Source organism: Syngnathoides biaculeatus, chromosome 18, assembly GCF_019802595.1.
Source record: "Syngnathoides biaculeatus isolate LvHL_M chromosome 18, ASM1980259v1, whole genome shotgun sequence".
NCBI lineage: Eukaryota > Metazoa > Chordata > Actinopteri > Syngnathiformes > Syngnathidae > Syngnathoides > Syngnathoides biaculeatus.
In genome coordinates, this window is record NC_084657.1 from 1676490 (window position 1) to 1703661 (window position 27172).

The window sequence follows — 27172 nt, forward strand, 5'->3', positions numbered from 1 at the left end:
AAGGTCTTTATTAGTATGATGAGTGATGATTAAATTCCAGTTTCCTGTTTAAAAAAAAAAAAAAAAAAGTGATTTGATTATGTGCCTCCTTTGACTTGGTCGTTGGACTATAGCAAATTATCTGTTTTTACTTAATAGTTAATATTAGCACCGAGTAAATAAAGTATCTGGAAACCCTCTAGTTAGAAGGCTAGTTTTGCAGCAGTGAACTGGGACCAAATGGTAATGTTCACAAGTCTGGGAAGTGTGACCATGCAGTACAATAATACATGTAATAAACATCTCAAATACAGTTTTGTAGCGTTGTGATTCATTGTTTGAAATCGCTTTGATTTTGGATCGGGAACTTGAAAGTACTTGACTATATGAGATAAAACTGGTTGTGAAGCTGACCTCAGTTAGTGTGAGTGAGACTTTAGTGCATTGTGGCCGCAATATCAAAAGGGCACTATTTTATTGATTTTTTTTTTTTTTCCCACAGGAGGCGTGACGAAGTAGATATATACCCAATAACTTGTCTTCTTAAAGCATCGATGAAGCTGGTGTGCGTTACGTGACGTGGCAAACACGCGTGTTGGTTTCAAGGCAATTTGAGCGCAAAAGCCTACAAGTCCCATGATGCCTCGGGCCGTGAGGACGTAGGTGTTTCCGGTGTCCCGTAAGTTTTTACTTCCCTCTGCTCGGATCGACGCGGACAAACCGAGAAAGAAAACGTTCAAAACTACCGAATGCCATACAATACACTCGTCTGTTTAGCTGCGCTTCGTTAGGTGAACATTTAAACGTGCGCAGCATGTGGTGAGCCGTGGCCGAAGAAGGAACGCAGCGGGAGACGTTGAGTGCTAAGGTTTAGGCCTCGGAAAGAAAGTTTGGTCGAGGGCCTGTAAACAACATGTCGTCCTCGTCGCAGTCCTCCTCGAGACGCCAGTGGTGCTACCTCTGCGATTTACCCAAGATGCCCTGGGCCATGTTGTGGGAGTTTAGCGAAGCCGTATGCCGGGGATGTGTCAACTACGACGGCGCCGACAGAATCGAGCTCCTTATTGAAACCGCCAGACAGCTGAAGAGCACGCATGGAGTTTTAGAGGGCAGGTCTCCTGGCCCACAGCAGGGCAAAGCGAGCTCGGCCGGCTCCGTGGAAGCCGGGCGGCCGCATGGCGATCGGCTCGACAGGGGCAGGGGTGAGTACGGCGGAACGTCTCGCCTTCCGAATGGTCTGCACAGAGCTGAAGATGTGGCGCTGTCGGAGAGCAGCCGACAGAGCCCCAACACTCGCAGAGCGATGGCTGGGGCAGTTCCGAGCCTCCACGGAACGATATCCCATGCTTTGATAGCTCAGGGCTTAGTCGCATCCCATCCGCACGGGCTCCTAGCGCCGATATCGGGCTCCAGACCAGGAGGCACTCCCATTGCTGTTTCGGCTGGCCCCGTCATGAGCGATGGTGCGAGAAGACAGGCAGTGGCTCTCGGTGTGGGAGCCAGCACGTCTGCTCTGGTGGGCATCGACCCAGCCACGTGGAGGAACAGTGAAGTGATGGCAGAACTCAACGAGGTGGCACGCAGCAAGTTGGAAGGCTGGCCCAACAAACCCAAAGTCGTCAGGGACGTTCTCATGGCTCTAAGCACCTGTGTTCCCTTCACCGTGCGCTTCAGGAAAGACCACAATCTGATGGGCCGGGTTCTGGCGTTTGATGCCAGCGCCACACCGGAGTTTGAGCTCAAGGTGTTTGTGGAGTATCCCGTCGGTTCCGGCATGATATTTTTGGGAGTTCCAGACCTGGTCAGGCAGATGTTCCGTGACTCTGCCAAGGATGCCGGTAAAGCAGTGAACTCTGGGTTACGCTACGTGGAATATGAAAAGCGGCAAGGGACTGGAGACTGGCGGGGACTGTCTGAGCTTTTGAATGATGGTGTGCGTATGTTCAAGGAGCCGCCCATTCCAGAGGTTCTTCCGCAGCCGGACGCCGGCTTGCCCATGGCGGCCGCAGCACGTTCTGTCCAGGTCAAGAGCGCAACTCGGCGCCGCAAGGCCTCTCCGGGCTCCGAGAACGGCGAGAGCGACGGAAGACCTGATCACCCGTCCAGGGAGGTGTGGTCCCGAGGTGCTTACCCGGGCATGGAACCTCTTCCGGGAATGGGCGGCCCTCTGGACGGCCCCCCTCGTTTACACAGCCAGCCCTCGCCCATGTCTGCACTTATGGGGGTAGCCGACAGCCTGAGCTCCGGCCAGGTCGCCAGAGACAGCCCTGGCATGTCCTCGGCCGGACGCGCCTCCACCAGCAGTCCCGCCTCCGCCACCGCCTCCACCTCTGTCTCCCAGGCATCTGCGGGGCCGAGCAGCAGCACGGGCGGCAGCGAGTCGAGCGGCGGCGGAAGCCAGGGCGCCCTGCTTTGCTGCACCCTCTGCCGAGAGCGTCTGGAGGACACCCACTTTGTCCAGTGTCCCTCCGTCCCACACCACAAGTTCTGCTTTCCCTGCACCAGAAGCTTTATCCGCAGCCAGGGTCAAGGAGGAGAGGTGTACTGCCCGAGCGGAGAGCGCTGTCCCCTGGCTGGATCCACCGTGCCCTGGGCCTTCATGCAGGGGGAAATCTCCACCATTCTGGCCGGAGACGGAGACGTGACAGTAAAGAAGGAGAATGACCCTTGACATCGCCATTCATCAGCACTGGTACTTCCAGATATCTTCTTTTTTTTTGGTTTTTTTTTTTTTTAACACACTGTACAAGCAATACCAAAGCTGCATGTGCACAGACTATAATATTAAAAAAAAAAAAAAACCCACCAATACCAGGTTTTAGTATCCTTCTGCTACAAGCCTTTTACTTCAAGGTTTCGTGTGCTCGTGAAAAATCAGAGAATGAATACGTCTTCCGCACTAGTAGTTATTGTGCTATAGTAGTGAGAAAGAAAGAGTATTTTCCTTTGTTCCGTTTATTGTAGCTGAGATAGGGTCCAGGACACCTGCGATGGATAGATGGATACATATGTATCAAAAGCATAACTGGTATTGGTGAGTACTCAAGTGAATCCTCCTTCTGCTATTGGTCTGAAATGAAGTGCAATTGAGCGGCTCAATTTAGAAATAAATTTTTGTCATGATAGCTGAAGCGCAAAATAAATGATTAATTTTGTCATTAAGTCCTCACCAGCATTTCAGTGAAAATTAAGTTCAATAATAAAATCTATTGTCATGCTAAAATAAAATAAAAAAAAACACATCCGTCTTACTCTTCTGAGGTTCAGGGTTCAAATCCAGCCTGCGGCCTTCCTGGATCCAGGTACCGTGTTCCCTCTGTGCTGTGTCTAGGTTTTCTCCGCCACCCAACTTTGGTTCATTTGAATAATCTCAAATTGTTCTTTGGTACAAGTATGAATTGTTTGCCAATTTGTGCCTTACATTGCCCGGTAACCAGTTTAGGATAATTTTACTCCGTAGTGATGGGCTCCATCTGAACTGACACTAATTTTGAATTTCCTCATATACGATGCCCAGTGGTGTGCAAACTTTTTGCGTCACGGGCTACAATGGACTTAAAATGTGACAGCCAGGCCAGGTCACCATCAGATGCTTCCATATAAAAAATAAACGCAAAAAAAGGCATTGTAGCGTTAACAGATTTATTGATAGCAGCGTTGTTTTGTTGATCTTTTTTTTTCCTTCGTCGGTGCAGTTTGGTGTTAGTTTTATTGTTGCAGTTCTCAGAACAACAGCTGTCAAGTGAATTTTACTTATCCACAGGAAAAAAAATGCTTAACTGTGCCCATTACTTGATAATGTACACCGCACAAGTTACATCAACATGAACCAATAACTTACTGCTTTAGTGTCAAAACAGCAACTTAGTGCAGAACTGACAAGACAATACAGAAGAGTACACTATTCCCAGTACAATTCGTAAAAGCAAAGCAAGTTTATTTTTATATAGTACATTTCATGCACAGGGTAACTCAATGTGCTTGACATGATTAAAAGCATTTGAATACAAAGAAATCAAACAGTGGAAAAATCTGGAGACACTGCTCGATATAATTGTGTGTCATCTGCATAGGCATGATGGTGAACATTAAAGTTCGAAAGAATTCGCCCCATACATGCTGAACAGGAGGTGTTCAAGAACTGATCCGTGAGGGACCCCATATGTTATTGCAATCCTGGACCCGCCTGTGTGGAGTTTGCATGTTCTCCCCGTGCCTGCGCGGGTTTCCTCCGGGCACTCCGGTTTCCTCCCACATTCCAAAAACATGCGACATAAATTGGACACTCTAAATTGCCCCTAGGTGGGATTGTGACTGTGGCTAAATGATCCAGTCAATCATAGAGCGCATGGAAACAAATAGTCGCACTCACAATCACACCTAGGGGCAATTTAGAGTGTCCAATTAATGTCGCATGTTTTTGGGATGTGGGAGGAAACCGGAGTGCCCGGAGAAAACCCACGCAGGCACGGGGGAGAACATGCTAACTCCACAGAGGCGGGGCTGGGATCGAACCCGGGTCCTCAGAACTGTGAGCCCGGCCGCTTCTGTACTGTACTGTACTGTAAAAAAGTCCATTTAATTCAAGAAATGGCTTTCTCATGAATCTTGGCTATGAACGGGAGATTTAAGATGGGTCTATTGAGCTCGTGCAGCTACGTCCTAAAATCACGTGACTTTTGTTTACGTCGCCATGTTGCCAGTCAAACAAAGCGTTGTTGCAAGTTAATTCTGTCGAGACGAAATGAAAATACGTCCTACAGCACAACATCCAGAGTTTTGTCCGATACCGTTAAACATTTAGAAGGTGATAATAAATGAATATACGTGGAAAAATGAGAGACACTTGGCATCGAGGACCCAAATTTAATGCCGAAGTCGGATGTTTTCGCCGTTAAGAAATTGGACTGTTAATTTGCTTCCGCTTGTCTCGGCCAACTGGATCTACACACGGATCTGGTGAGTAAGTCGTCGAGAAAAGTACAAAAGTGTATCAGAGTCTGGACACAGAAATACTTTGGTGCTGGATCTGTTCCCAACGGGGAGATGGCTCGCGAATGCGGAAATGCGTTCGGCTACACGTTAACCTTTGGCGAAACCCATCGATCTTTTGAGCTAGTATTCAGCACAAATACCGATATTTAAATAAATGACCCTTGGTTTTACACAAACTAGCATTCATTAACTATGATTGGAAAAAAAAATGTAGCCTCCGTACACGGAAGGGTATTGCTACCACACGCTTACCTCCGTAAACCTCTCCGTGGCACACGGTTTATTTATTTATTTTTTAAAATACGCATCGTTCTCAAATGAGCAAACATGGCATCATAAATCCTTCTTGGTTATTTGAGATCGCGAAGAAGAATTCCTACTACAAAGGCGGGTGTATTTGTTTGGGCACCAGCCGTCACGTATCATTGCCCAAATCCATTGATGTTTTCTCATCTTTTCAGCTGGTATTCCGTAGAATGACCTCTTTTTGAAGATCCGTCTCATCGGTTGTGACGACCAACAAGTCTCCGGCGTGGTGTATATTCCGTCTCCCACAATGTTGCGCAATGCTGCTTGATGGACAATATGGCGCCGTGACGTCACGCGCACGAGCTCTACAGCTTGCTAACATGGAATCGTCCGGTGCTCTGTTTTTCAAAAAAAAAAAAAAGGTGGAGAGCAGCTACTTTAAGAGCTTTAGGAAACTCGCCAGATTGAATTGAGCAATTGATCTTTTTTTTTTTTTTCTGCAAATCAGATAGAATTGATTTCACAATAGTTTTGAAAAAAAAAAAACAGATGGTGTTGGGTCAAGACAGCTTGTTGACGATTTCAGCCGCTGAACAATTTTCTTTCCGTCTTTTTGGTCAACTGTATAAAATTCTGACGTGGTAATAGTTTTCCCCGAGTGGCTTCTGATCCTCGTCATATAATTCTATCATTTTGCCAATTTCGGCTGGTGGTTGATCAGATGGAGATGGGTTTGTATTTTTTCACTAAAATAAGCCAATTTATTGCATTTATCAACTGCTATGAGATATGTAGCTTCCTGATTCGGAGATGTGGAGGGTGGGGACCAGGGGCAGTGTGTGTGTAAATGTTTACCACAGCAACAGAGTGCAAGTGCTGTTGTAGTTCTTGCTGATGAATTCCTAAAACTTGGTCTCTCACACTGAATATGATGGATATTAGATTGAAAAAAAAAAGTGTTTAACATTAGGGGTCATTGCTTTGCAGGAAAGGAAATGAGCATTCTAAAAAGAAACTTTTAACATTTACTTTCTAGTAGTTTGAAAATGTGAAGCCAATTCTAAAAACAAAAAAATATTATTTCGAGACGGCCTCGTAGCTTTTCAGAGCTCTTCAAATGTGTTGACCGCAAAAAAAAAAAAAGATAGGGAAAAGGCAGCCGATGTTGGATTTCTACTTTATATTAACTTTTCTTATCGTTCTCTTTTTTTTTTTTTTTTTTCCACCCTCTAGTGGATGGATGATTGATTGATTCCAAAGCACTTCCCTACCACGTAAAGCAAAGCAGAGTGTTCCTTCTCTGAAGTTCATCGTGTGCCTCTCAGGACTGAAGAGCTCCCGTCTAAGAGGGCAAGACTTGGCTAAAGGACACAAGAATGATGCTTTTCATTGGGCCATTTTCAAAGCACACCCTTTTTGACTTTTTTTCTCTTTCATTTGCGTGTAATTTTGGAAAATAAGACGGCTCACATTGATACTGGTCGTTTACCGATACGTGCGCCACAAACGCCGCCGCCCCCCCCCCCCCAAAAAAAAAAAAAAAAAAGCAAATGTCAAAAATGAACTAACTTTCCTTTTCAAAGCCAAGGGACTCATGTAATCTCAATGTCTCATTTGTCAAAATGTGAATTTCCTTTCAATATGGCTATTTCTATTTTTGATACAATTTGATTTTTTTTTTTTGTTTATAGTACAAAGACCAAAGATGGTGTCATACTCAAGTGTCACTTTTATTTTAGTGGTGGATATCTTGTATTCGTTGATAACCACACCGCTATTCACTAATTTGTCCCGGACGTAAGCTTTATTTACTTTCTGAAATCTGTATAAGGTAATTAGCGTCACAATCTTAAATGGTAAACTTGTGATCTCAATGAGTCATTTCTACAGTAAATTACAGTAGTTGAAATGTTGCCTGTCTCTTTTTACTGTTTAATTTCCATCTCAGAAGTGCAACAGATGCTCAGATGAAAAGTTTTTTTTTTTTTTTTTTTTTTTTACAAACTTTATTCAATAAATACCAAACAAAACCCACACCACTGTATACTAATTTTCCTCAAGTTATCAACCGTGACATGGAAAGTATTCCTCCCCTTTGATTTCTAGCTTTTGTGTGTGCAATTTGAATCAGTTTTATATGTGCCCTGTGATTAGCTGGCAACCAGTTCAGGGTGTACCCCACCTCCTGCCCACTGACAGCAGGGATAAGCTTCAGCGCTCCCGCGACCCCTTCGAGGATAAGCAGCTCAAGAAAATGGACGGATGGATGGATTTTAAGGGGAGGTTGAAAGAAAATATAAAACACTTGTCCATTTCGAGCGAGCACTGGTGTCAAACTCAAGGCCTGGGGGCCAAATTCAGCACACCACGTGATTTCATGTGGCCCGGGAAGGCAAATCACATGCGTCAACTTAAATGATTTTTGTGAAAATATGTACCAAAATTTCAAATTGTCATATCATAAAAGATAGATATTTTCAATGATTTTTGTGACAAAACAACAATCGAACCCCTTACCCATGATTTCGAATTCCAAGGGGAGTACATCAATTGAGGGAATTAAATCATGGAATCATAACAGCCCTCTTGAGAGAATCCATAACTACAAGGTACAAAGATGAGTTGGACACCCCTGATCGAGAGTATGATGCAGGACAGTGCCACACCACTGAAAACTATTAACTGCGACAAATTGCTAACGATCATGACCAAGCAATAAGTTTAAGGTGGCAAAACTTTACGAAGCGATAAGGATGAAACTGGATATAAAATTATATTAGGTGCAGCAAAGTTACAATCCATATCACAGCAAATCATTCATAATAAAGGGTATTTAGGAGCTTGAGTATTTGTATGACTTGAAAGTATATAAAGTATAGATGATATAAAGATGTACACAATACCAAACTCTAAAACCTGAAATAATTGTACAGCCTTTTTGTAAAGGTTCTGCTTGATCACACAAAGAAAGACAAATGCAACACTCGCACATTTTCAGACATTTGCGTGAAATGGTTGTTTCTATGTGGCCTGCGATTGGCTGGCAACCAGTTCAGGGTGTATCCTGCAGATAGCTGGGATAGGGACCAGCACTCCTGTGAGCCTTATGAGGATAAGCAGCTAAGAAAATAAACGTACGGAAGCGGCAAAAGTCCTTTACTTTCCAAACACCCATCGTGAGAAGCCTGCCGAGCTGAAAATACGTTACTCACTCCCCCCGCCGCACACTTCTTGCAAATACAATTAAATTCTCTTCATTTTCTGACTCATCTTGAAACATATTACTGGATTAAAAACTTTTTTCATTTCAATATAAAAATGACGTGACGTCACTCGTGCAACTTTCAGACTTTTATCAACAAGGTGTGTATTTACAATTTGTTTTCACACCGTATTCCCGCTGACGATGCCGTCCGTCACTCTGGTGGAAGTGTGGTGGGGCGGAGATGTGTCCTTGGTGGACCCCACACTCAGATGGGACATCTGCCGTTTCCAAGTGCTTCCTGAGCTCCTTTCAGGGTCTCCTGCTTCACACACTTCCAGTAGCCAGAGAATCCATTCTGTGGATGCACCTGCATATGTTTATCACATAAAATAAAGCCAGAATTCTTGGAAAATGACATGTGGATGAGAGCAAGGAAAACTAACAGTTGATGGGTTCACATTTGTCACTCGTTCTGCAGTTGCTCAAGTCTTCAGACGCTCCCCCCCCCCCCCCCCCCCCCACCCCAATCTTAAATTAATAAAAAGGTATAAACTCATATTATGGGTTACACCAGGGGTGTCAAACGTAAAGCCTGCAGGCCAGTCATATGGTCCAATCCCTTCTGTGGGGATTTTTCTGGTTTTGGTTCATTAATATGTACCATACTTCGAACTGGCATTCACAGAAAAAGATTCCATATACAACGACCAAAGTAAGCCCACATCATATAAAATGTGGGGCAATTTTTGCACTATGAAAAATATTCACCCATCTGTTCTCTGTACCTGTGAGGCAGTTCTGCTTACTCGTCATCCACCATGCTGCCTGAATTGAATATTGCTATATATCAGTATATATATATATAACAGTTTCAGTTCAAGAGATTGATTGATTGGTGGAACCCATTTGTTTTTTCATGCAATAGTTTGATTTGTCTTATGTATACATTTACAAGGCAGCAATAAAACTGTACTTTCAGTTTGAAAAGGTTCCCACTTTTCTTTGCACATCACATTACATCCCTGCATAAATTGGTCATAAGATGTGGTCTGATTTGTCAAACACAGTTTGCTTAAAGGTCAAGTGTCGTCAAACGGATGATTTTTCGTATATTATTAATGAAAACCCCACACCCAATATGGTCCCATGTGTTTTTTTTCCACCACACAACAATGATTTTGACGTTAGACAGCTTTTTGTAACTCCCGCCATGAAAATCCTCTCAGGGACTTGTTTTCGAGAAGAAGCAGGAAGTGACGTAAAAGGACAGAAGCGCCCGCAAGTGGACTCGTTTGTTTCCATTAGTTTTACCTCCAGAAAGGTGGCTCGGTTTTCCTTCATGTTAGCCAAAATGCCGGCTCGTTGCATTGCTTGAACACTCGTGAGAATGGAATTACCCTTCATAAGTTTGAAAGACATCCTGTTCGTTGTGAAAAATGGATTGCACGGGTGCAGAGGACGAGAGCTTCGTGGGTTCCAAATAACAGGTAGGTGTGTATAATACAGCTACAAAAAAAAAAAAAAAATTGTTTGGCCCAGACCATCCTCTCATAACGTAGCAAAAGATCCGCGTATGCAATGTGTTGATGTGCGCATACAGCTACTAAAAAAAAATAATAGTCTGGGGCAGACCACGTAATCGGTCTCTCTCATAACATAACAAAAGATCCGCGTATGAAATGTGTCGATGTGCGCGTCGCCCAGCCAACAATGTCTGGATAGTGTTCATCGCGTACTGCGGCGACTTTGAACATACCCCTAAAAGCAACATAGCTCGGCTCCACCTCCTCCTTATATGCCACCACGGGCGCCGAAACTCGGCCACAGCGGCTGAGGCGCCGCGTTCGGCGGTCACAGCTTCCGCGAAGGCTGCGCGTCGGGCTTTGCGACGGGGGCGGCTCTGAAGAACCCAGCCGAGAATGCGTTACTCAGTCGCGTGCGCGCATAAAGCGCCCCGGCTCGACTGTGACTAAAGCAGCACCGCTCGGCTCTGTCATAAGCCACACCGGCCGGCTGCGATGGGCCGCGATGCCTCATCTCCGCCGCGGGAGTGGACCGGACGGGATGCGGTTTGGCCGTGATCGGATATCATCTAAATACGGCTCGAAACAATAGCGTAATATTGCCCCGGTAACTTCACTCGGTTGTGTGGTGCTGTCCTTTTCGAAAAGAGCTTCGGTGTCAGAAAAATCCGAATATCTCTGTTGTTCGGCTTTCATAGTAGCGGGCACAGCGCGTTTTCAACGGCGCAAGTGACGATGACGTCAAGGACAGAGGACGCGACTAACGTGGCGACCACGCGGATGTCGAGGGACGCTCAATTGCGCAACTTTGTGCATGGATGACGCGCTCTCCGCTCACTTTTTTTTTTCCCGTATAGACATTGACGTGAATACTGTTATGTATTTTTCATTACAATATCTATTTTAGAATGTTTATAGGGATGTCAGTCCCACTTTAAAGGTCAAAGGTCCCTATAAACATTCTAAAATAGATATTGTAATGAAAAATACGTATATCATTATTCACTTGAATGTCTATACGAACAAATAAATATGAGCGGAGAGCGCGTCATCCATGCGGAAAGATGCGGAAGTGTCATTCGACATCCAGGTGGTCGCCACATTGGCTGCATCTCCTGTCCGTGACATCACTGCGGACATTCGCCATTGAAAACACACTGTGGCCCCTGCTGTGGAAGACAAACACGCCCCTTCTGACATGGAAGCTCTTTTCGAAGAAGAAAACATCTCACAACCGAGTGAAGTGTCTGGGGCAATATTACCCTATTGTTACGAGCAATACTTAGACGATATGCGATCACGGCCAAACCGCCTCCCCGTCCGATCCACCGAACGGATAACATCTCATGAAAACAACCCATTAGGCCACTGATATACAGGTACTACCTAGTCCGTCCTACTGGATGTCAAAGTGGTGTGAATGTGGCCCATGACCTAAAATGAACAAAGTCATACTACGCATCATTGTTCCCTAATTATTCCCATTTTTGTAGAATTCCATTCGATTCCATTAGAGGGGAATCAATCTTTCAGGTACAACTTTGTCCTAAAGTATTTCAAAACTGTAATGGATCTACCTACCTTGAGACCCCGCAGGACTCGGTCTTTCATCACCCCAATGAACTCCTTGTGGCTCAGGCAGTTGTCCCCGTCCAAGTCGAAGAGTTTAAACACCGTGTCCAACACGTTGTCGGACAGATCATGGCCTGTGGCTATCCTCACGGCCCGCTTGAACTGGGCTGTTTTCGGAAAATAGAAACAAACCACCGTTTAGGACGGTGTTCTTCCTTGCCACGCATTCTCGCAAGAAAAGCGGTCTTACCCATTCCTATGGGTCGGTTAGCTTCACTGATCATCTTCATAGAAAATGCAAAATCCTCCAGATTGTTCGTGAATAGGCAGAAGGCTTTGAACTCCTCAAACGTGATGCTCTGCGTGGGGCAAATGGGTGATTTTTACGTTGCGCTTTGCCTCGGAAAACGAAAAGCCATGCTGCAGCATACCTGGCCAGCCGGAATCCTCTTTCGCATGTTTTCCCAGTAAATCTCATTGTCTTCCTCATTGGTGTAATGGAGAAGCCACTCAGCAAAGTCCTCACGCCGCATGGTGTCCATTCCTTTGGAGAACTGCAGGAACTCCATCTCCTGGACCTCAGCTTGTAAATCCTCCATGAACCTGAGAGAGACGCAGTTGACCAAACGATTAATTGATTTAACCCATCTCAAGATGTACATGAACAATGTTGACATTGTTAAAGCCAAAATTTTCATGAATTTCTACCAGCAACTGGTCTGCAGCAGGGATGGGAAAACCTTTGTCCTGCAACTAATTTTTAAATATTGAGAGATGGAAAGTATTTATATCATAAAAACCCTTCATTTTAATATTAAAACTTTTAATTAAAGTGTATGGAATGTATAATTTCTAACGCAAATCATCTAATCTAGATGAAAATACATGTTCAACTGTACCATAAAATGCACAACCTTTTCAATGTTTTTACCAAAAAATACAAGTGTTTATGAATTAAAGTCCGTGAGTTTTGACCGAGTTTCCCATCTCTGAAAAAAAAAAAAAAAAAAAAAAAAAAGACCTTCACAAATGCTTACCAGTCTCTGTTTCCGACACAGGGCATATCCTGCTCCCTGCGTGCTCGCCACTTTCTTCATGGCCGGCTATTTTGTCTGCATTCGAATGTTTGTGCCGTCTAACTGCCTCAAATTGATAACCTTGAACGGCTTTATAAAGCTCATATTCTTCACAGTCTTTCTGGGACCCTTCGGAATAGGGTTCATCACTCGAAATATCGGAAAATTCGTTGTCGTTCTTACAACGTATTCCAATGCTCGCCATTGTTGTCAACCAGTTATGACATCATCACAAATCTCCCGTTCAGAGCCAAGATTCTTGAGAAAGTTATTTCTAATCAACTCGAGTTCTTGAATTTAAATGGACTTTGACAAATTTCAATCAGGTTTTCGAACTCATCTCAGTCGAGAATCTGCTCTTATCAAAGTGCTAAATGATATAAGGTTGAAGACTGACTCAGGAAAGGTGTCCATTATGGTCTTGTTGGATCTCAGCGCGGCTTTTGATACGGTAGATCATAATATACTGCTGAACACGTTGGAAATGTGGGTAGGACTAAACGGAACGGAGCTACTTTGTGACCATTGGAGGTGCTCGGTCTCAGCGAATGGAAATGACCTATGGGGTCCCTCAATGGTCAGTGCTTGGAAATCTCCTGTTCGTCTTGTATAGAGCTCGTGCACGTGATGTCACCATTTTCACGGCACCATATCGCAACCCCCCCGCCCCCCTCTCACCAAAGCATGATGCTATCACCCCCATGCTTCACAGTAGGGATGGAACTCATCATTTGTCTTCCTCCCAAAAGTTCTATTTTGGTCTCTTCTGACCACAAAACCTTCTCACATGACTTCTCTGTATTAACCAAACGGTCATTGGCAAACTCAAGACGGACCTTGACATGTGCTGGTTTAAGGAGGGGAACTTCGTGCCATGCATGATTTCAAACCATGACGTCTTAGTGTATTACCAGCAGTCACCTTGGAAACGGTGGTCCCAGCTCTTTTCAGGTCATTGACCAAGTCCTGCTGTGTAGTCCTGGGCTGATTCCTCACCTTTCTAAGGGTCATTGAGACCCCACAAGGTGATATCTCGCAGGGGGCTCCACTCCGATTGAGATTGATGATCATGATCATGTTTAGCTTCTTCCATTTTCTAATGATTGCTCCAACAGTGGAGCTTTTTTCACCAAGCTGGTTGGATATTTCTACATAGCCCTTTCCAGCTGTGCGGAGTTGTACAATTTTGTCTCTGGTGTCTTTGGACAGCTCTTTGGTCTTGGCCATGTTACGAGTTTGAGTCTTACTGATTGTATAGGTTGGACAAGTGTCTTTAAGCAGCTTACGACCTCACACAGGTGCATATGATTCAGGATAATACATGTAGTTGAGTTGGACTTTTAAAGGCGGAGTAACAGGTCTTTGAGAGTCAGAATTCTAGCTGATAGGTGTTCAAATACTTATTTGCAGCTGTATCACACAAATAAATCGTTAAAAAAAAATCATACATTGTGATTTCAGGATTTTTCTTTTTAGATTATCTCTCTTACAGTGGACATGCACCTTCGATGAAAATCTCACACCATTCCTTGATTTCTAAGTGGGAGAACTTGTAATATAGCAGGGTGTTCAAATACTTATTTTCTTCACTGTAGTATGCAGCACACAACTGGAATAAGTTGTCAACAGAGGTGAAGTCAGCCCCAAGTGTGAATGTCAGGGTTCATACTCAGTCTGACCAAAAAAAATTTAAGAGCTTTTTCGGGGCATTCTTAGGGCCTGACACGAAAAATTTAGGGCCGACATAAAAAATTTAGGGCCATCGTGGGAAATCAAGAGAAAGGAAAAAAGACTCACCCAATGGTGCCATCGGCTGTTCTTGGTTCATCAAAGTACCTCAGTACTCACCTGTCGCCCCTTGTGGTAGTTCTCATCGATATGACCATTGTCAACGTCTTCACATAACAGTATACAGAAAAACAGGTTCCAACTACAATTGCAACTACATACACAAATGTCTTCTACTGATGTCTGTCTCAGCACCCCTACGAGTCGAGCTCCTTGAGCCTTCCCAGTGCCTCCTCTATTTGTTGCTGCAGAGGTGCCAAAGAGGCTCTCTCGTCCTTTGCTCTGCCTCTGAGTGCATCGGCCTCGGTGATAAACCTCAGATTCCTCTTTTCTTCTGCCTCCTCACACAGCCTGTCAACTTTCTCAATAAGCGTTGATATGTCAGTCTCTATTCTGGCTTTGAGGCTGTCTATCTCTGCCTTAGCTGCCTTCCTCTTCTCTGCCTGTTTTGACGCATATTTCTTCTTTTCCTCCTCTAGATGCTGGACGTAAATACTTCTGGCAGAAGACGCAGCGACCAACAGCTCCCTTGTGATAGGCACCATGTCAGGCCATCCATATTGCTGGACTACCTCCACTATTTGCCTCCGAGCAATCAGTGACTCCTTGCTTAGGTTGTCCTCGGTGACCTCCTTGTTTGTGGGGAAGCCTCTTTCCACAGATGCCCGTCCATAGGGCCAAGAGCAGCAGCTGCTTTATGACGCCCCATAGCTCCTGGGAACTGCTGGCTTTCCTGCTAATGCAGAGTGGAGTGGAAGAGAGTGTCCAGCCTGTCCTTAGAGATGTTGAAATCATAGAAAGCGACCCTAATCTCCTCATCTTCTTGGATCTTTTCACTCAGTCTGGAATACTGGAACAGAATCCTGTCGCAATTGCTTTCCTCCACCCTTCTGTGATCCACCGTGATGTTTAAGTTTTTTGGGAGTTTTTTGTTGTTGTTGTTCTCCTTCTCATCGTTTATCGCAATCTGCCGAGGGTCCATCCAGCTTAGTAGGGGGACTAAACTGTATATGATGAGGGCCTTCTCCAGCAACTTTTCTATCATGTTTACCAGGAAAGTTTGGCAGCTCATTCTAAATTCCTGCTTTACACGGTCGGGTTGCAATGCCGGATTTCAGAAGCAGTCTCTCAGCAGCAAAGCCTATGCCGACTTTCAGTAAATCCACCCAGTGTGACTTGTCACCAACATTAATCTTGACAAAGCTGGTGAGGGAGGCTGCCTTTTCTTTAAGGACTTCAGGCTTGGTGAACTTTTCCATCAGAGTCTTGATGAGGGTGCCCATGTCCTTTGCGATGAAGAGAAGCATAGGCTTGTCAGTCTGGTACATTTTCAGGAACGGTTCCACCAGCCTGTCGCACATAAGAAAGAAGTGAAGCTTGGCAACAAAGATGGGGTCCTGTGCTGCTTTCTGAACAACAGTGAAGGAGCTGTTGGTTGGGCAGGTCACATTCTTCGTCCTTGCTACCTCACAATAATCTCGTACGTGTGGCATCAGGGTTATGGCTCTCTCTGCCACAATGTTTTCAAGCCATCTGTGCTTGCAGAACAGGAGAGGGAGAGTGTTGGATCCAGTGACTTGTTTAAAGTCCTCGCGCCTGGCAGGTGCATCACGAAACAAGTTGTAGAGGCTGGACAGAAAATCTTCCACTCCCCATCCAGCTGCCTCGCAACCGATTCGAAATGCATTATGGAGGATGTGTAGACCGCAGCTTCCAGTCTGCAGCATGCGGCGGGTGGTCATTTTTTCTATTTCTTCTTGAATAGATTTGTACAGCTTCCAACTAACATTGGGGCCATCCATCGAGAGCTGGAGCAGCTTTTGGTGACCGAAGTCACACACGATAGGGTCGAAATGCTCCTGAAGATCAGTTGCTACTGAATGTCCAGGAATTCAGAGGTGAGGTAGCAAGTACGGACCCGGTCCAGCTGCTTCTCATGATTTAGAGACTCATCAAAGAGGAGGACATACTCTGATTCAGCCTTCACTTTCTGCCTCAGTAGAGATGAAAAGTGGGCAGCGATGCCAAATGTAGCCAGGTACAAAGTCTTCCTTTCCCCACAGTGGTAGTTTTTAGCAATGTCACTGTCTGGAAACATGACTGCAAAGACTTTTGAATTATTTTCACAAGATTTGTAACTTTAATGGCTGAAGATCACTTTTAAAGTCCACACGATCTCTGCCTTTAACGAGTCCGCCTTCGTGTATACGTTCTTAAAGCCTGACTTCTGGCTGGTTGAAGTCGATGACTAGACAACTGTAGGTCCGCATGCTTTGCCAATTCCACTGCCTAAAGTTGTTTCTTCACAATCTTGATATTTTAGAAACAGATTCATACCAACGGAAGATGAGAGAGTCTTCGCCAAATCAGCGTGTCTCCTGTTTTTCCGGTGCGACTCCAGCGCTTTGACGGCCATTTTTTCAAGCTGGTAACTCTGCTTGCTTACAGATGGCAGTAAAACATGTGCCGATCTTTTGGATCTCGACGAACCCAGCTCCCAAACTCCTTACTTTCAACCCAAGCATCTTGAAAAATGCACTTCCCCGTGATACAAGTCGGATCGATGAAAGAACTACGCTACGTCGTAACGAAGACCAAGTGAAATGCCTACTCACGGAAACGTACAATGGAAAATCGATGACAAGATGGAGACTAGTTGTGAACACGGTGACTTCCGTTGACAATTTCCGGCTGTTTTGGACGCCAGACCGATCGTAATTTTTTTTTTTAAAATAAAAGATAATTTTTTTTTTTCTGGAGAATTTTGGCGGTAGAGGTCCTCCTTTTGATTTTTTTAAATTTAAGGCCTTTTTAGGGGCTTGAAAGGTTTTCGCGGATTTTAAGGACTTTTAAGGGCCCCTAAATGCACCTTAGAAAATGTAGGGTTTTTGGGGACTTTTAAGGCCGCGTGCGAACCCTGGAATGTTTATAAATTCAGGTTGAAAACTTTTTTCTCATGCATTTCTCATGTATGAAATGTGCTATACAAATACATTCCCTTTGCTTTAACTAAGCAATGCAAAAAAATGTAATGTCACAATAAATCAATTACCCATTAAGCAACAAACTAAATGAATAAAAAAAAAAAAACCTTTTAACTTGGAAAAACAGCTTCATGAATTCAACAACGGTGGAGAACTGGTTAGCACATCTGCCTCACAGTTTTGAGGACTAGGGTTTAAATACATCCTGTGTAGAGTTTGCATTTTCTCCACATGCCTGCGTACATAATCTCCAAGTCCTCGGGTTTCCTCCTACATCCCAAAAACGTGCATGGCAGGTTAACTGAAGCCTCTAAATTGCCCATAAGTTCATTGGCGCCCTGCAATTGGGTGGCAACCGTTTTAGGCTGTATCCTGCCTCTCGCCCGAAAGAATGACGACCTACATCAATGACACTCAACATGCCAACAAAGCTGTTGATAGCGGCTCGTGTACTGAACATGACACACTGATATGGGGATCGCTGCTATTTTAATGTAAAAAAAAACAAAAAAAAAGTCAACTGTTATTAGATAACGGCTTCGTGCTGTTTTTCCCCAAAAACATATCCTGTAATTATAATTCTACACTAGTACTGAATCAAAGTAACAGACTACAAAGTGCTCCGAGGTGCCTATAAATTTTCGTTATTTGTCATCATTGCTGTAAAACGTCTGCAGTGAAAAGGGAAGACGTGTAACGGGAACTAATGGCCATCACATTACTTGTGGAATTCTTGATACCGCAACTTGTTTTGTCCACTCTTTCCAAAGAAGTATGCCTGCAACGTCGTGTTCACATGCTCGCCTTCTTCAACGGATCTCTGCAAGATTCCAGCAGTGCAGAACAGTGACACATTAGAGAAAAAAAACAAACAAACAAACAAACATTGGTGCAAGTTGCCAGACAACGGGGATTTCCTAACCTCCGTGATGTCTTTTGAAATTCTCTTTCTACTTTTCCCAATGTTCTTGAGCTGACAAACAAAAACAAGGAGAAAGAGTATTCATGACTTTCACAAAGGAAGCATTCTGATCTTTCGGAAGACATACATGGATTGTTGAAGAAAAATAAAAACATGCACTTCTAATCATTGATGCATACTTACACACCAATTTTGACAACAAATTTTGATTTCGGTTTAATCAGTCTTTTTACTAAAATGTAATTCACATTTGGTCCAAATTTTGTCATTTAAATAGCTGTACTTTTAATTTATCTTTAACTGTCGACAAAGATAAAAATGGTTAAGGGTGTGTGTGTGTGTGTGTGTGTATTGTAAATGATACGAAGCCTCCCTCTACTGGTACATGAAGAAATCACTGAATTCAATGTCAATAACGTTAAAGTGGTTTCAGATTTTTTTTCTTTCCATAGTCACATACATTTGTAAAATAGTTGAGTTCCATATATTAATAGTTATTTTAGAAGCTTTTATAAATTTAATTACATATTTTTGGTGCAATACATCTTTTTTTAAATCAAACCAATTTAAGTCTTATTTTTCCATTTTGAAACCCAGTATTGTTCACACAATCCATGCTCTGCGGTGGTTTACATTACTTAATGACGACGCTCATAAAGTGCAAAAAAACAATGTGAAAAACTTTGACATTTCAGAAAACACTAACAAAAGCAGAAAGACTAACAAAAGACGAAAACACCTTTCTAGGCAAGAGCAGCCCCGCTTCAACATGATTGGCTGCTGCATCCTTTCTTCATGGTCGCTCGCTGCTGGTGGCTTCATTCTCAAACCGTCTTAAATAAGTTCCCGATCATGTCAATTTCTTAACTTCTCCCTCGTCAAACAAAATTCGTTTTGACTGGATCTTGTCTGTTAGGGGCATATGCATGTCTCATTTTTATTCTTTGACAAAAATGTCAATTCACTTCATCATTATCTTAGTCCCTGGAAATCCATTTTTATGTCATAATTGTCATTGTCAGAGAAAAAAGGCCACTGACTAACGAACATTTTTAATCAACAAATGAATACTGTTGTGCAGCTGCTATAGTAGAACCAACATGCAAATTAGAAGCACACACACAATCCAGTTCTGCCATATATGTGCATAGTCAGGACACGGAAATGTAAAAATGTAAAAGTAAATTGACTAAATAGAAGTGCTGAGTGACGCAACAGAGATGCAAACAAGATGGGTGAGAATCCGTGGATGAGTCCACCTCACCTTTCAGCTGCGACGGCATCGGACAGCATTAAAAACACAGTGCTACATTTCAGCCTACAATCTATTCATCCATTGGTAAGAAAAGTATGAAAACACTAAATGGTAAAAATATGCGGAATAGTACAAATGTCACAAAGAAGCATATGTATCCCTGTCATTTTGTCTACTTTACCTTCAAAAACTCCCTTTTGTCCACTTGCTCATTACCATCAACGTCGAGCATTTTGAAAGCTATACGAAATCCTGTCCGTGGCTCTGCAATAGCAAAACGCATCAGTTAATGTTGACGTCTAATAAACGCATCACTGAAGCTCACTCAATAAAATGCATAAATTTAACCTGCATACCATAAAGTGAGGGAAAATATATTTTGGAATTGCTGATGAACTGACTGTAAAATCTATCACACTTACTTGTGAGAATAGTCAGCAAGAACAGGTATTCTGTGTAGGATATCAAACCTGCAAAACAACAAGTGCTGTATAAAAACCAGTACAGCGTTCGCTCATTATTCGCAGGGGTTACCCACCCCCCCCCACCCCCACCCTTGTGAATCCGGAAAATATGCAAATTCATGCAGTTTTCAAATGCCTATGAATGATATGTATCATACAATGTGCACGTAAATGTCTGATATTACCTCCAAAATGGAAGGGCACTTTGTCATACAACATGCCTTATGTGTGAACCAAAGTCCAGAATTGGTAATTATCTTTTTAGAGACCATTTCAATTAACTACAACCAAACACACTAGTTGGTAGTACCGTAATTTCCGGCATATAAGCCACGACTTTTTTTCCCCCACACGCTTTTAACCCTGCGGTTTATGCGGATAATTTGTGTGTAACGGCCGCAAGGGGGCACTCGAGCGAGACCGGTGGAATATATGTGCCGAGGAAGTGACTTTTACCGATCCAGCATTGTTAGCGCGCCGCTAGCATGAAACTCCCTGTGTACTGTCTTTCTTTGTAAATATCTCCGGTTTTAACGTGGGCACTTGCGGCTTTTACACAGCTGCAGCGTATGTATGTACCAAATGGTATTTCCTTTATAAATGTATTGGGTGAGGCTTATAACCGGGTGCGCTCCGTAGGCCGGGAATTATGGTACATACATGCAAACTCGTGTACGTGTTAGCATGCATGCTACCCCATTGTGGGGCTCTGTTAGGAACAATTGTAATTGTACATTATATTATTATATGTAAGCAGAAGAAGCTTACATTCCCCCAAACACTGACAGAGTAGTTAAGTCATTCGTAAACATGTTGTTCACAGTCATTGTATCATGGAGAAACAAAAATGATCACACCACGGGAAACAGAATAGCATCACTAGAAAAACCAATGACTGACATAACTGCAGTTGTGAAAGAGCAAATCTGCTGTTAGTGCATTCAATAATGTGTCACCTCTGGGTGTGCTGTGGATTGACCTGGAAATTCTGATCATATAATTCAAGTGTATGAAAACATGTTGCTCAGAAAGAGCCATGGTTTTGTTGAAATTGTGGAATGAAATTAAAAAAAAAAAACAACTGTTGGGATGGGAAAGATAAAGAGAATAAGCCAGTCATGCAAGAACCCCTATTCAGTTCAAACTTACCGTTGTCACCCCAAAGTCTGAACAAATTATTGCCAGGCTGAGCTTTGGAAGCAGCAACCAACATCTGATCAATTTCCTACAAAAATGCCAGAATCAATGGATTACCATCGGCATTATTATCCCCGATATAAGGTAAAATGCGGAGTAAATGTACTTAACTACTCAGTTAAGGGAACTATACTTACTTTCGTCTTGAGAACTCTCTTCTGCAGTTTGCCTAGACCAGACACCAGAAACACAGATTTGAAAAAATGAATCGCAAAAATGTTGATTTCATAAGAACTAAAAAAAAAAAAATAGCAGTAAGTACATATAGGAAAACAAGTACTGCAGGGATTAAAATTCCACAACAAATGATCCAGTACCCAATCAGATCCAGTTCATGACGCCGTGCTGGCAGAAAAAAAAACAACTCCGACAAAACAACTTTTTTTTTTTTCCCCATTTCGAGATGTTTTATAAATTAAATACAGAGTCCAGGGCAGGAGTGGTCAATACGTCAATCGCGATCTACCGCTGATGCAGTCTCATCGCAGATATTCTGCGTTGCGGGCAAAAAAAAAAAAAAAAAATCCAATGCAAATTGAAAGTACCTTGCAATGTGATTCAATGAGTGAGGGATGACTGTTTTTTGTTTTTTTTTTTTTTTTTTTTACATCTAATGGCACAATTCACATATGTACTGTAAAAAAAAAAAAATGAAAAGAAGCCACTGCCAAGTTTCTTTTAGGCAGCACACGGAACTTTCTCGAACAACGACAGCTGCTCCGCCACAGTCTCGTTTCCTAGTTTACCTACACCCCCACCCCTCTTTAAGACGTACACTACAGTAGTTACGCAGCCCATCAATGTGTTTTATGATGGCAGCGTCCACCACCGCTGCTTTAGTTCAACGTAGAGCAAAGATGAGCAAGACATGCTGCTCATGCTTACTTTTGATATTAATGGGAAAAGTTCAAAAAGAAATGCTGTTGTTTTAAGATGCAATAACTGTCAGAGTATGTGATTAAACGAAGAAAAAGTGGTTAAACTGAACAAGATTTTCTCTTTTCCGAGTGGGAAAGGTCTGGTCTGAAGCCAAAGTTTAAAGTGCAGGATCAGATGGTGTGTCATTTTAAAATTCCACCTCGGCACAGCCTGAGTGCACAAAAAGCTAATTATGTATTTTAAATATACATCTATATTTCGTATGATCTATCACATAACATTAATAACATAACATTGGGAGCATCATCCCCCCCGTCGTCGGAAGCTCGCGAGAGGCTGGCTGCTTGAAAAGTAGATCTTGGAGTAAAAAAGTCTGGGCACCGCTGGTCCAGGGGGTCCTCGGCTTACAACAGACCTGACGTACAACATTTTGATGTTATGAATGCCGTGACATGAACTAGGTTGCAAAGTGGCAAAAGAATGTCATCATGCAGCAGAACAAAGTACACAGTTTCCACTGTACGTACTGTTCCTTATTGATTGTACTGTATCGAAATGGGCGGCACAGTGTATCAGCTGGTAAAGCGTTGGCCTCACAGTTCTGAGGTCCCGGGTTCAATCCCAGACCCAGAGTCTGCATGTTCTGCCACGTGCCTGCGTGGGTTTTCTCTGGGCCCTCCGGTTTCCTCCCGCATCCCAAAAACCTGCACCATTAATTGGATACTCTAAATTGCCCCCAGGTGTGACAGTGAGTGCGGCTGTTTGTCTCTATGTGCCCTGCGATTGGCTGGCAACCAGTTCAGGGTTTAACCCGCCTCCTGCCCGTTGACACCTGGGATAGGTTCCAACACTCCCCGTGACCCTCCTGATGATAAGCGGTGAAGAAATTGGAACCAAAAAAACATGGAATGACCACTTTAAATAACGAGAAAAAAATTAACCACTAAAAGAACATGTCATCTATTCTGCTGCCAACATTGGTCTTTCGAAGAATAAGATCCCACTTGTGCCATTTCAGTTGAGTTTTACGGTCACAATAAGACATGCCCAATGAAATGTAGGAATTTTGAAGCATCGACTTAGAAAAGCCCTTGGAATTGGTGGCTATTTTCAACTCCAACTTGTCAGCCAATTGGAGAAGGGATTCCCCAAGTTGGAGACCAAATGAAAGGGCTGGGGAGAATTTATGAAATTAAATAGATTATAGATGTATATATTTTTTCAAATTTGAAGGTAATTTTTGACCAGGCATTCTGTTGGCTATAGCACGCAAAAAGGCAACTTTTTTCCAACAGCAATCATTTTTTAGGTTTTACTTTATTTTCGCCAGACCCAATCCCCCAAATTTCAAAAATGTACTCAAATTGAAGTGGCCTTTCCACCGTCAGGTTTGGGAACTCTTGTCACATCGCAAACGGAATTGAGAAAAAAATAGTCTTACATTTGGGAAAAAGCTGTGTTTGTGAAGTGTATCTGCATGTATTCCTACTCGCCATACCTGTGATTTTATTGAAGATATCAATAGCGAAGCCATCCGTGGCAAGTTGCCAACTAAACAGCAACTTTTCCTTTTTTTTTTTTTTTTAAGTGGGCTTTAATTCTGCCTGGCAACAAATTTAAATTTATAATATAAAGTGACATTAACTGCACTTCCATAAAACAATGAAAAACACTGACAGTGATTTATAGTGAGATAATCCCAGTCATAGTTTGCAGCGACATGGAACTTCACTCAAATATTTTGTTAAATGTCTCATTCCATAAATTCTCATTTTCTGCGAATCAAAATCATCACTTCTTCTTCTTCTTCTTCTTTTCCTTTCGGCTTGTCCCGTTAGGGGTCGCCACAGCGTGTCATCTTTTGCCATCTTAGCCTATCTCCTGCATCTTCCTCTCTTAACACCCCAACTGCCCTCATGTCTTCCCTCACCACATCCAGAAACCTTCTCTTTGGTCTTCCTCTCTCTCGCTCTTTTGCCTGGGAGCTCCATCCTCAGCATCCTTCTACCAATATACTCACTCTCTCGCCTCTGAACATGTCCAAACCATCGAAGTCTGCTCTCTCGAATCTTGTCTCCAAAACATCCAGCTTTGGCCGTCCCTCTGATGAGCTCATTTCTAATCCTATCCAACCTGCTCACTCCGAGCGAGAACCTCAACATCTTCATTTCTGCCACCTCCAGTTCTGCTTCCTGTTGTTTCTTCAGTGCCACCGTCTCTAATCCGTACATCATGGCCGGCCTCACCACTGTTTTGTAAACTTTGCCCTTCATCCTAGCAGACACTCTTCTGTCACATAACACACCAGACACCTTTCGCCAGCTTTTTCAACCTGCTTGGACCCGTTTCTTCACTCGCTTACCACACTCACCATTCCTCTGGATTGTTGACCCCAGGTATTTGAAGTCGTCCACCCTCGCTATCTCTTCTCCCTGTAGCCTCACTCTTCCCCCTCCACTTTTCTCATTCACGCACATATATTCTGTTTTACTTTGGCTAATCTTCATTCCTCTCCTTTCCAGTGCATGTCTCCATCTTTCCAATTGTTCCTCCGCACGCTCCCTGCTTTCACTGCATATGACAACATCATCTGCGAACATCATGGTCCAAGGGGATTCCAGTCTAACCTCATCTGTCAGCCTATCCATTACCACTGCAAACAGGAAGGGGCTCAGAGCTGATCCCTGATGCAGTCCCACCTCCACCTTAAATTCCTCTGTCACACCTAAGGCACACCTCACCATTGTTCTGCTGCCATCATACATGTCCTGTATTATTTTAACATACTTCTCTGCCACACCAGACTTACGCATGCAGAATCAAAATCATCACTACGGAAAAAAAAATAATCTTATCTTTAGACACAGCCGACCACAGATAGGAGACGACAGTACAGTGCAATATGTTGCATGCTGGTATGTAGCTTACGATCAACGTTCTCCAGCATCACAGAGAATAGGAAGTCTCTAGGCGTCATGTAGGGCTCCTCTTTGTATACAATTGAGGCAAACTGGATGAAACGCCGCTTTCTGGCAGACATTTGGGGAGCAGCAGACTCCTGCAATTAGGAGAACACGTGAAAGAATGATTTTGAACACGCGAACAATCTGAACATTGTCAAGTTAGCACTGGATGGGGAGGGTTGTTGCTATATGGGGACCTTGACGCTTGGTTACGCTCGCATTCGGTGGGAAGCTGGAGAGCGACTTTCATTTAAAACAACAATGTACATAATGCGCTGTGAAATCTCTGTTGTGAGAACGAAACTTTTCGGGTGCGTATTCACCTTTTGGTCTTCGGCGTGAACGACGACGAGAGGAATACTCCCACTCTTCACGTTACATTGGTAAGAATACCCTAAAAAGCCTGTCGCGAGCCCTACTGTGCCGCAGATCACAACGGGGCGCCATGTTAAACTTTGCAAATACCGCGAGCCTTTGGCGGCACTTCGTAAAAAGAAGGCTATTTTCCCAACGAAGGCCATTTTCCTCCACAAAAGCAACCCCCTTTCCGAAGTTCCGCCGCCGTGGATAGATTTATCAACTAGATCGGACGTAGCTGTGAGGCGGCCATGTTGGAGAGGTTGGTGACGTTTCCATCAACCCTCCCCAACAATAAATACATCGTAAATTGCTTATCTCGCGTCCGATTTTTGTGAGGTGTACTTTATTTTAATCAACGTCAAAGCGTGTGCTATCAATACATAACATAACAAAAAGTTGTCTTGTTGTAATTGTTATAGCGCTGCACACCCCTTGCTTAAATGCTGTGATATTCTAGATTTTGGTAAATGAGACACCTCCAGGGAGTCCATCTAGTCCATCTAGCCCAGCAGTCGGCAACCCGCGGCTCCGGAGCCTCAAATATATATAAATTACTAAAAAAAAAAAAAAAAAATTGTATTTAATTGAAGTGTGTTTTATTTGTGTTAGTTTTTATATTATTTTAGTTCTAATTTGAAGATTATTGTGATCTTGAAATATTAAAATATTAATTACATTATTTGATATGATTTTTTTCGTCGCTCAAAATAGACGTCACACTGCGGAAGCGGGTATACCCGCCGAAACGCCGTCTATTTTGAGCGACTTTCAAGCCCGGCAAAGCCAATGGAGAAATGTAAGAAAAGAAAAATATCTCAAGAAAATAGAACATTCAATGATGCCTGGGCAGATTCATTTGCGTTTACCTCGGGCGAGAGTGGCCTACCAGTGTGCCTAATTTGTGGAGAAAAACTGGCTCACAATAAACGGTCAAATGTCGCAAGACATTTTAACAATACACACAGAGCCTTTGCTGACAAATTTCCAGAGGGAGAAGAGGGGAAAAAAGCTGATGCAGAAGGCTGACCGGACGAAAAATCCGTTCAAGAAGTGGGTTCATTTGAGATAAGATAAATGGATATAGGGATGACGCCTCATGGCGTTTTTCTGCTTTCCTTTGCTACATGGACAATTTAAATTCAGCTTTTTAATTTATTTCAAAGAGACATTCATTGTTATTATTTTTCAAGAATTCAAAATGTGTTCATTAAATGAATAAAATGTAATTTTCTCTGTAGCACGTGGATTTCATAAGAAACATGCTGCGGTAAAGTAGTAGAAGTTTTGTTTTTTTTTTTTTCATTTTAGATGTGCGGCTCCCAGTGTTTTCTTTTCCGTGGAAACCGGGTTCAAATGGCTCTTTCGGTGTCAAAGGTTGCCGACCGCTGATCTAGCCCATTTCTGAGCCGCTTATCCTCACAAGGGTCACGGGAGCACTGGCGCCTATCCTCGCTATCTTAAGGGGAGGAGCCGGATACACCCTGAACTGGTTGCCAACTAATTGCAGGGCACATAGAAACACACAACCATTTGCACTCATTATTGTTCAAAATACTCTTAAAAGAGAACACAAACCCAGAAATGAAAAGTTGTTATTCTTAGGGTCTGACAAAAATCATCACATAGGATTAAGTTTGGTCGCAGACTCTTGACATCGGTATTTCCATCGGTTGGAGAACCGTATCTAGATTATCTCTCTGGATATATTGTAGAATACGATGAAAAATTGCAAGCCTAAATTTTGCTGTGATGGACACCCAA

At 43.2% G+C, this 27172-nt stretch overlaps 2 protein-coding genes across 4 annotated transcripts; one reads left to right on the forward strand and one right to left on the reverse strand.

Annotated features, from left to right (window-relative positions):
* Window positions 1–122: 122 nt before the first annotated feature.
* LOC133491781 (interferon regulatory factor 2-binding protein 1-like) lies at window positions 123–7136 on the forward strand. The gene is made up of 2 exons (XM_061803374.1): window positions 123–2671; window positions 6457–7136. The coding sequence occupies exon 1, from the start codon at window positions 893–895 to the stop codon at window positions 2648–2650; it is 1758 nt and encodes a 585-aa protein (XP_061659358.1). The 5' UTR covers window positions 123–892; the 3' UTR covers window positions 2651–2671; window positions 6457–7136.
* Window positions 2657–25930, reverse strand: micu2 (mitochondrial calcium uptake 2). Of its 3 annotated transcripts, XR_009792477.1 has the most exons (13): window positions 25375–25930; window positions 25017–25146; window positions 21347–21378; window positions 21162–21237; window positions 19971–20018; window positions 19730–19812; window positions 18294–18344; window positions 18094–18191; window positions 11955–12126; window positions 11774–11882; window positions 11533–11690; window positions 8614–8795; window positions 2657–5621 (listed from the first exon to the last, which is right to left on the reverse strand). XR_009792477.1 is itself a non-coding variant. In XM_061803377.1 (12 exons), exons 1-12 carry the CDS (start codon window positions 25570–25572, stop codon window positions 8694–8696), a joined length of 1245 nt encoding a protein of 414 aa, XP_061659361.1. In that variant the 5' UTR covers window positions 25573–25930; the 3' UTR covers window positions 8562–8693. The 3 variants fall into 3 exon arrangements, 2 of the variants coding, with proteins under 2 accessions (XP_061659361.1, XP_061659360.1); XM_061803377.1 differs by lacking the exon at window positions 2657–5621 and having other exon boundaries at window positions 8562–8783; XM_061803376.1 differs by lacking the exon at window positions 2657–5621 and having other exon boundaries at window positions 8562–8795.
* Window positions 25931–27172: the final 1242 nt, after the last annotated feature.

What these genes read in the sequence shown, in the direction of transcription:
- LOC133491781 (XM_061803374.1), top strand. Translation starts at nt 893, where the DNA reads ATGTCGTCCTCGTCGCAGTCCTCCTCGAGACGCCAGTGGTGCTACCTC.
- micu2 (XM_061803376.1), bottom strand. Translation starts at nt 25,572, where the DNA reads ATGGCCTTCGTTGGGAAAATAGCCTTCTTTTTACGAAGTGCCGCCAAA. An exon ending in TTTCAAAAGACATCACGGAG is followed by an intron (nt 18,192 to 18,293) that starts GTTAGGAAATCC and finishes GGAATCTTGCAG; the next exon opens with AGATCCGTTGAAGAAGGCGA. An exon ending in AGAGGATTCCGGCTGGCCAG is followed by an intron (nt 11,883 to 11,954) that starts GTATGCTGCAGC and finishes TGCCCCACGCAG; the next exon opens with AGCATCACGTTTGAGGAGTT.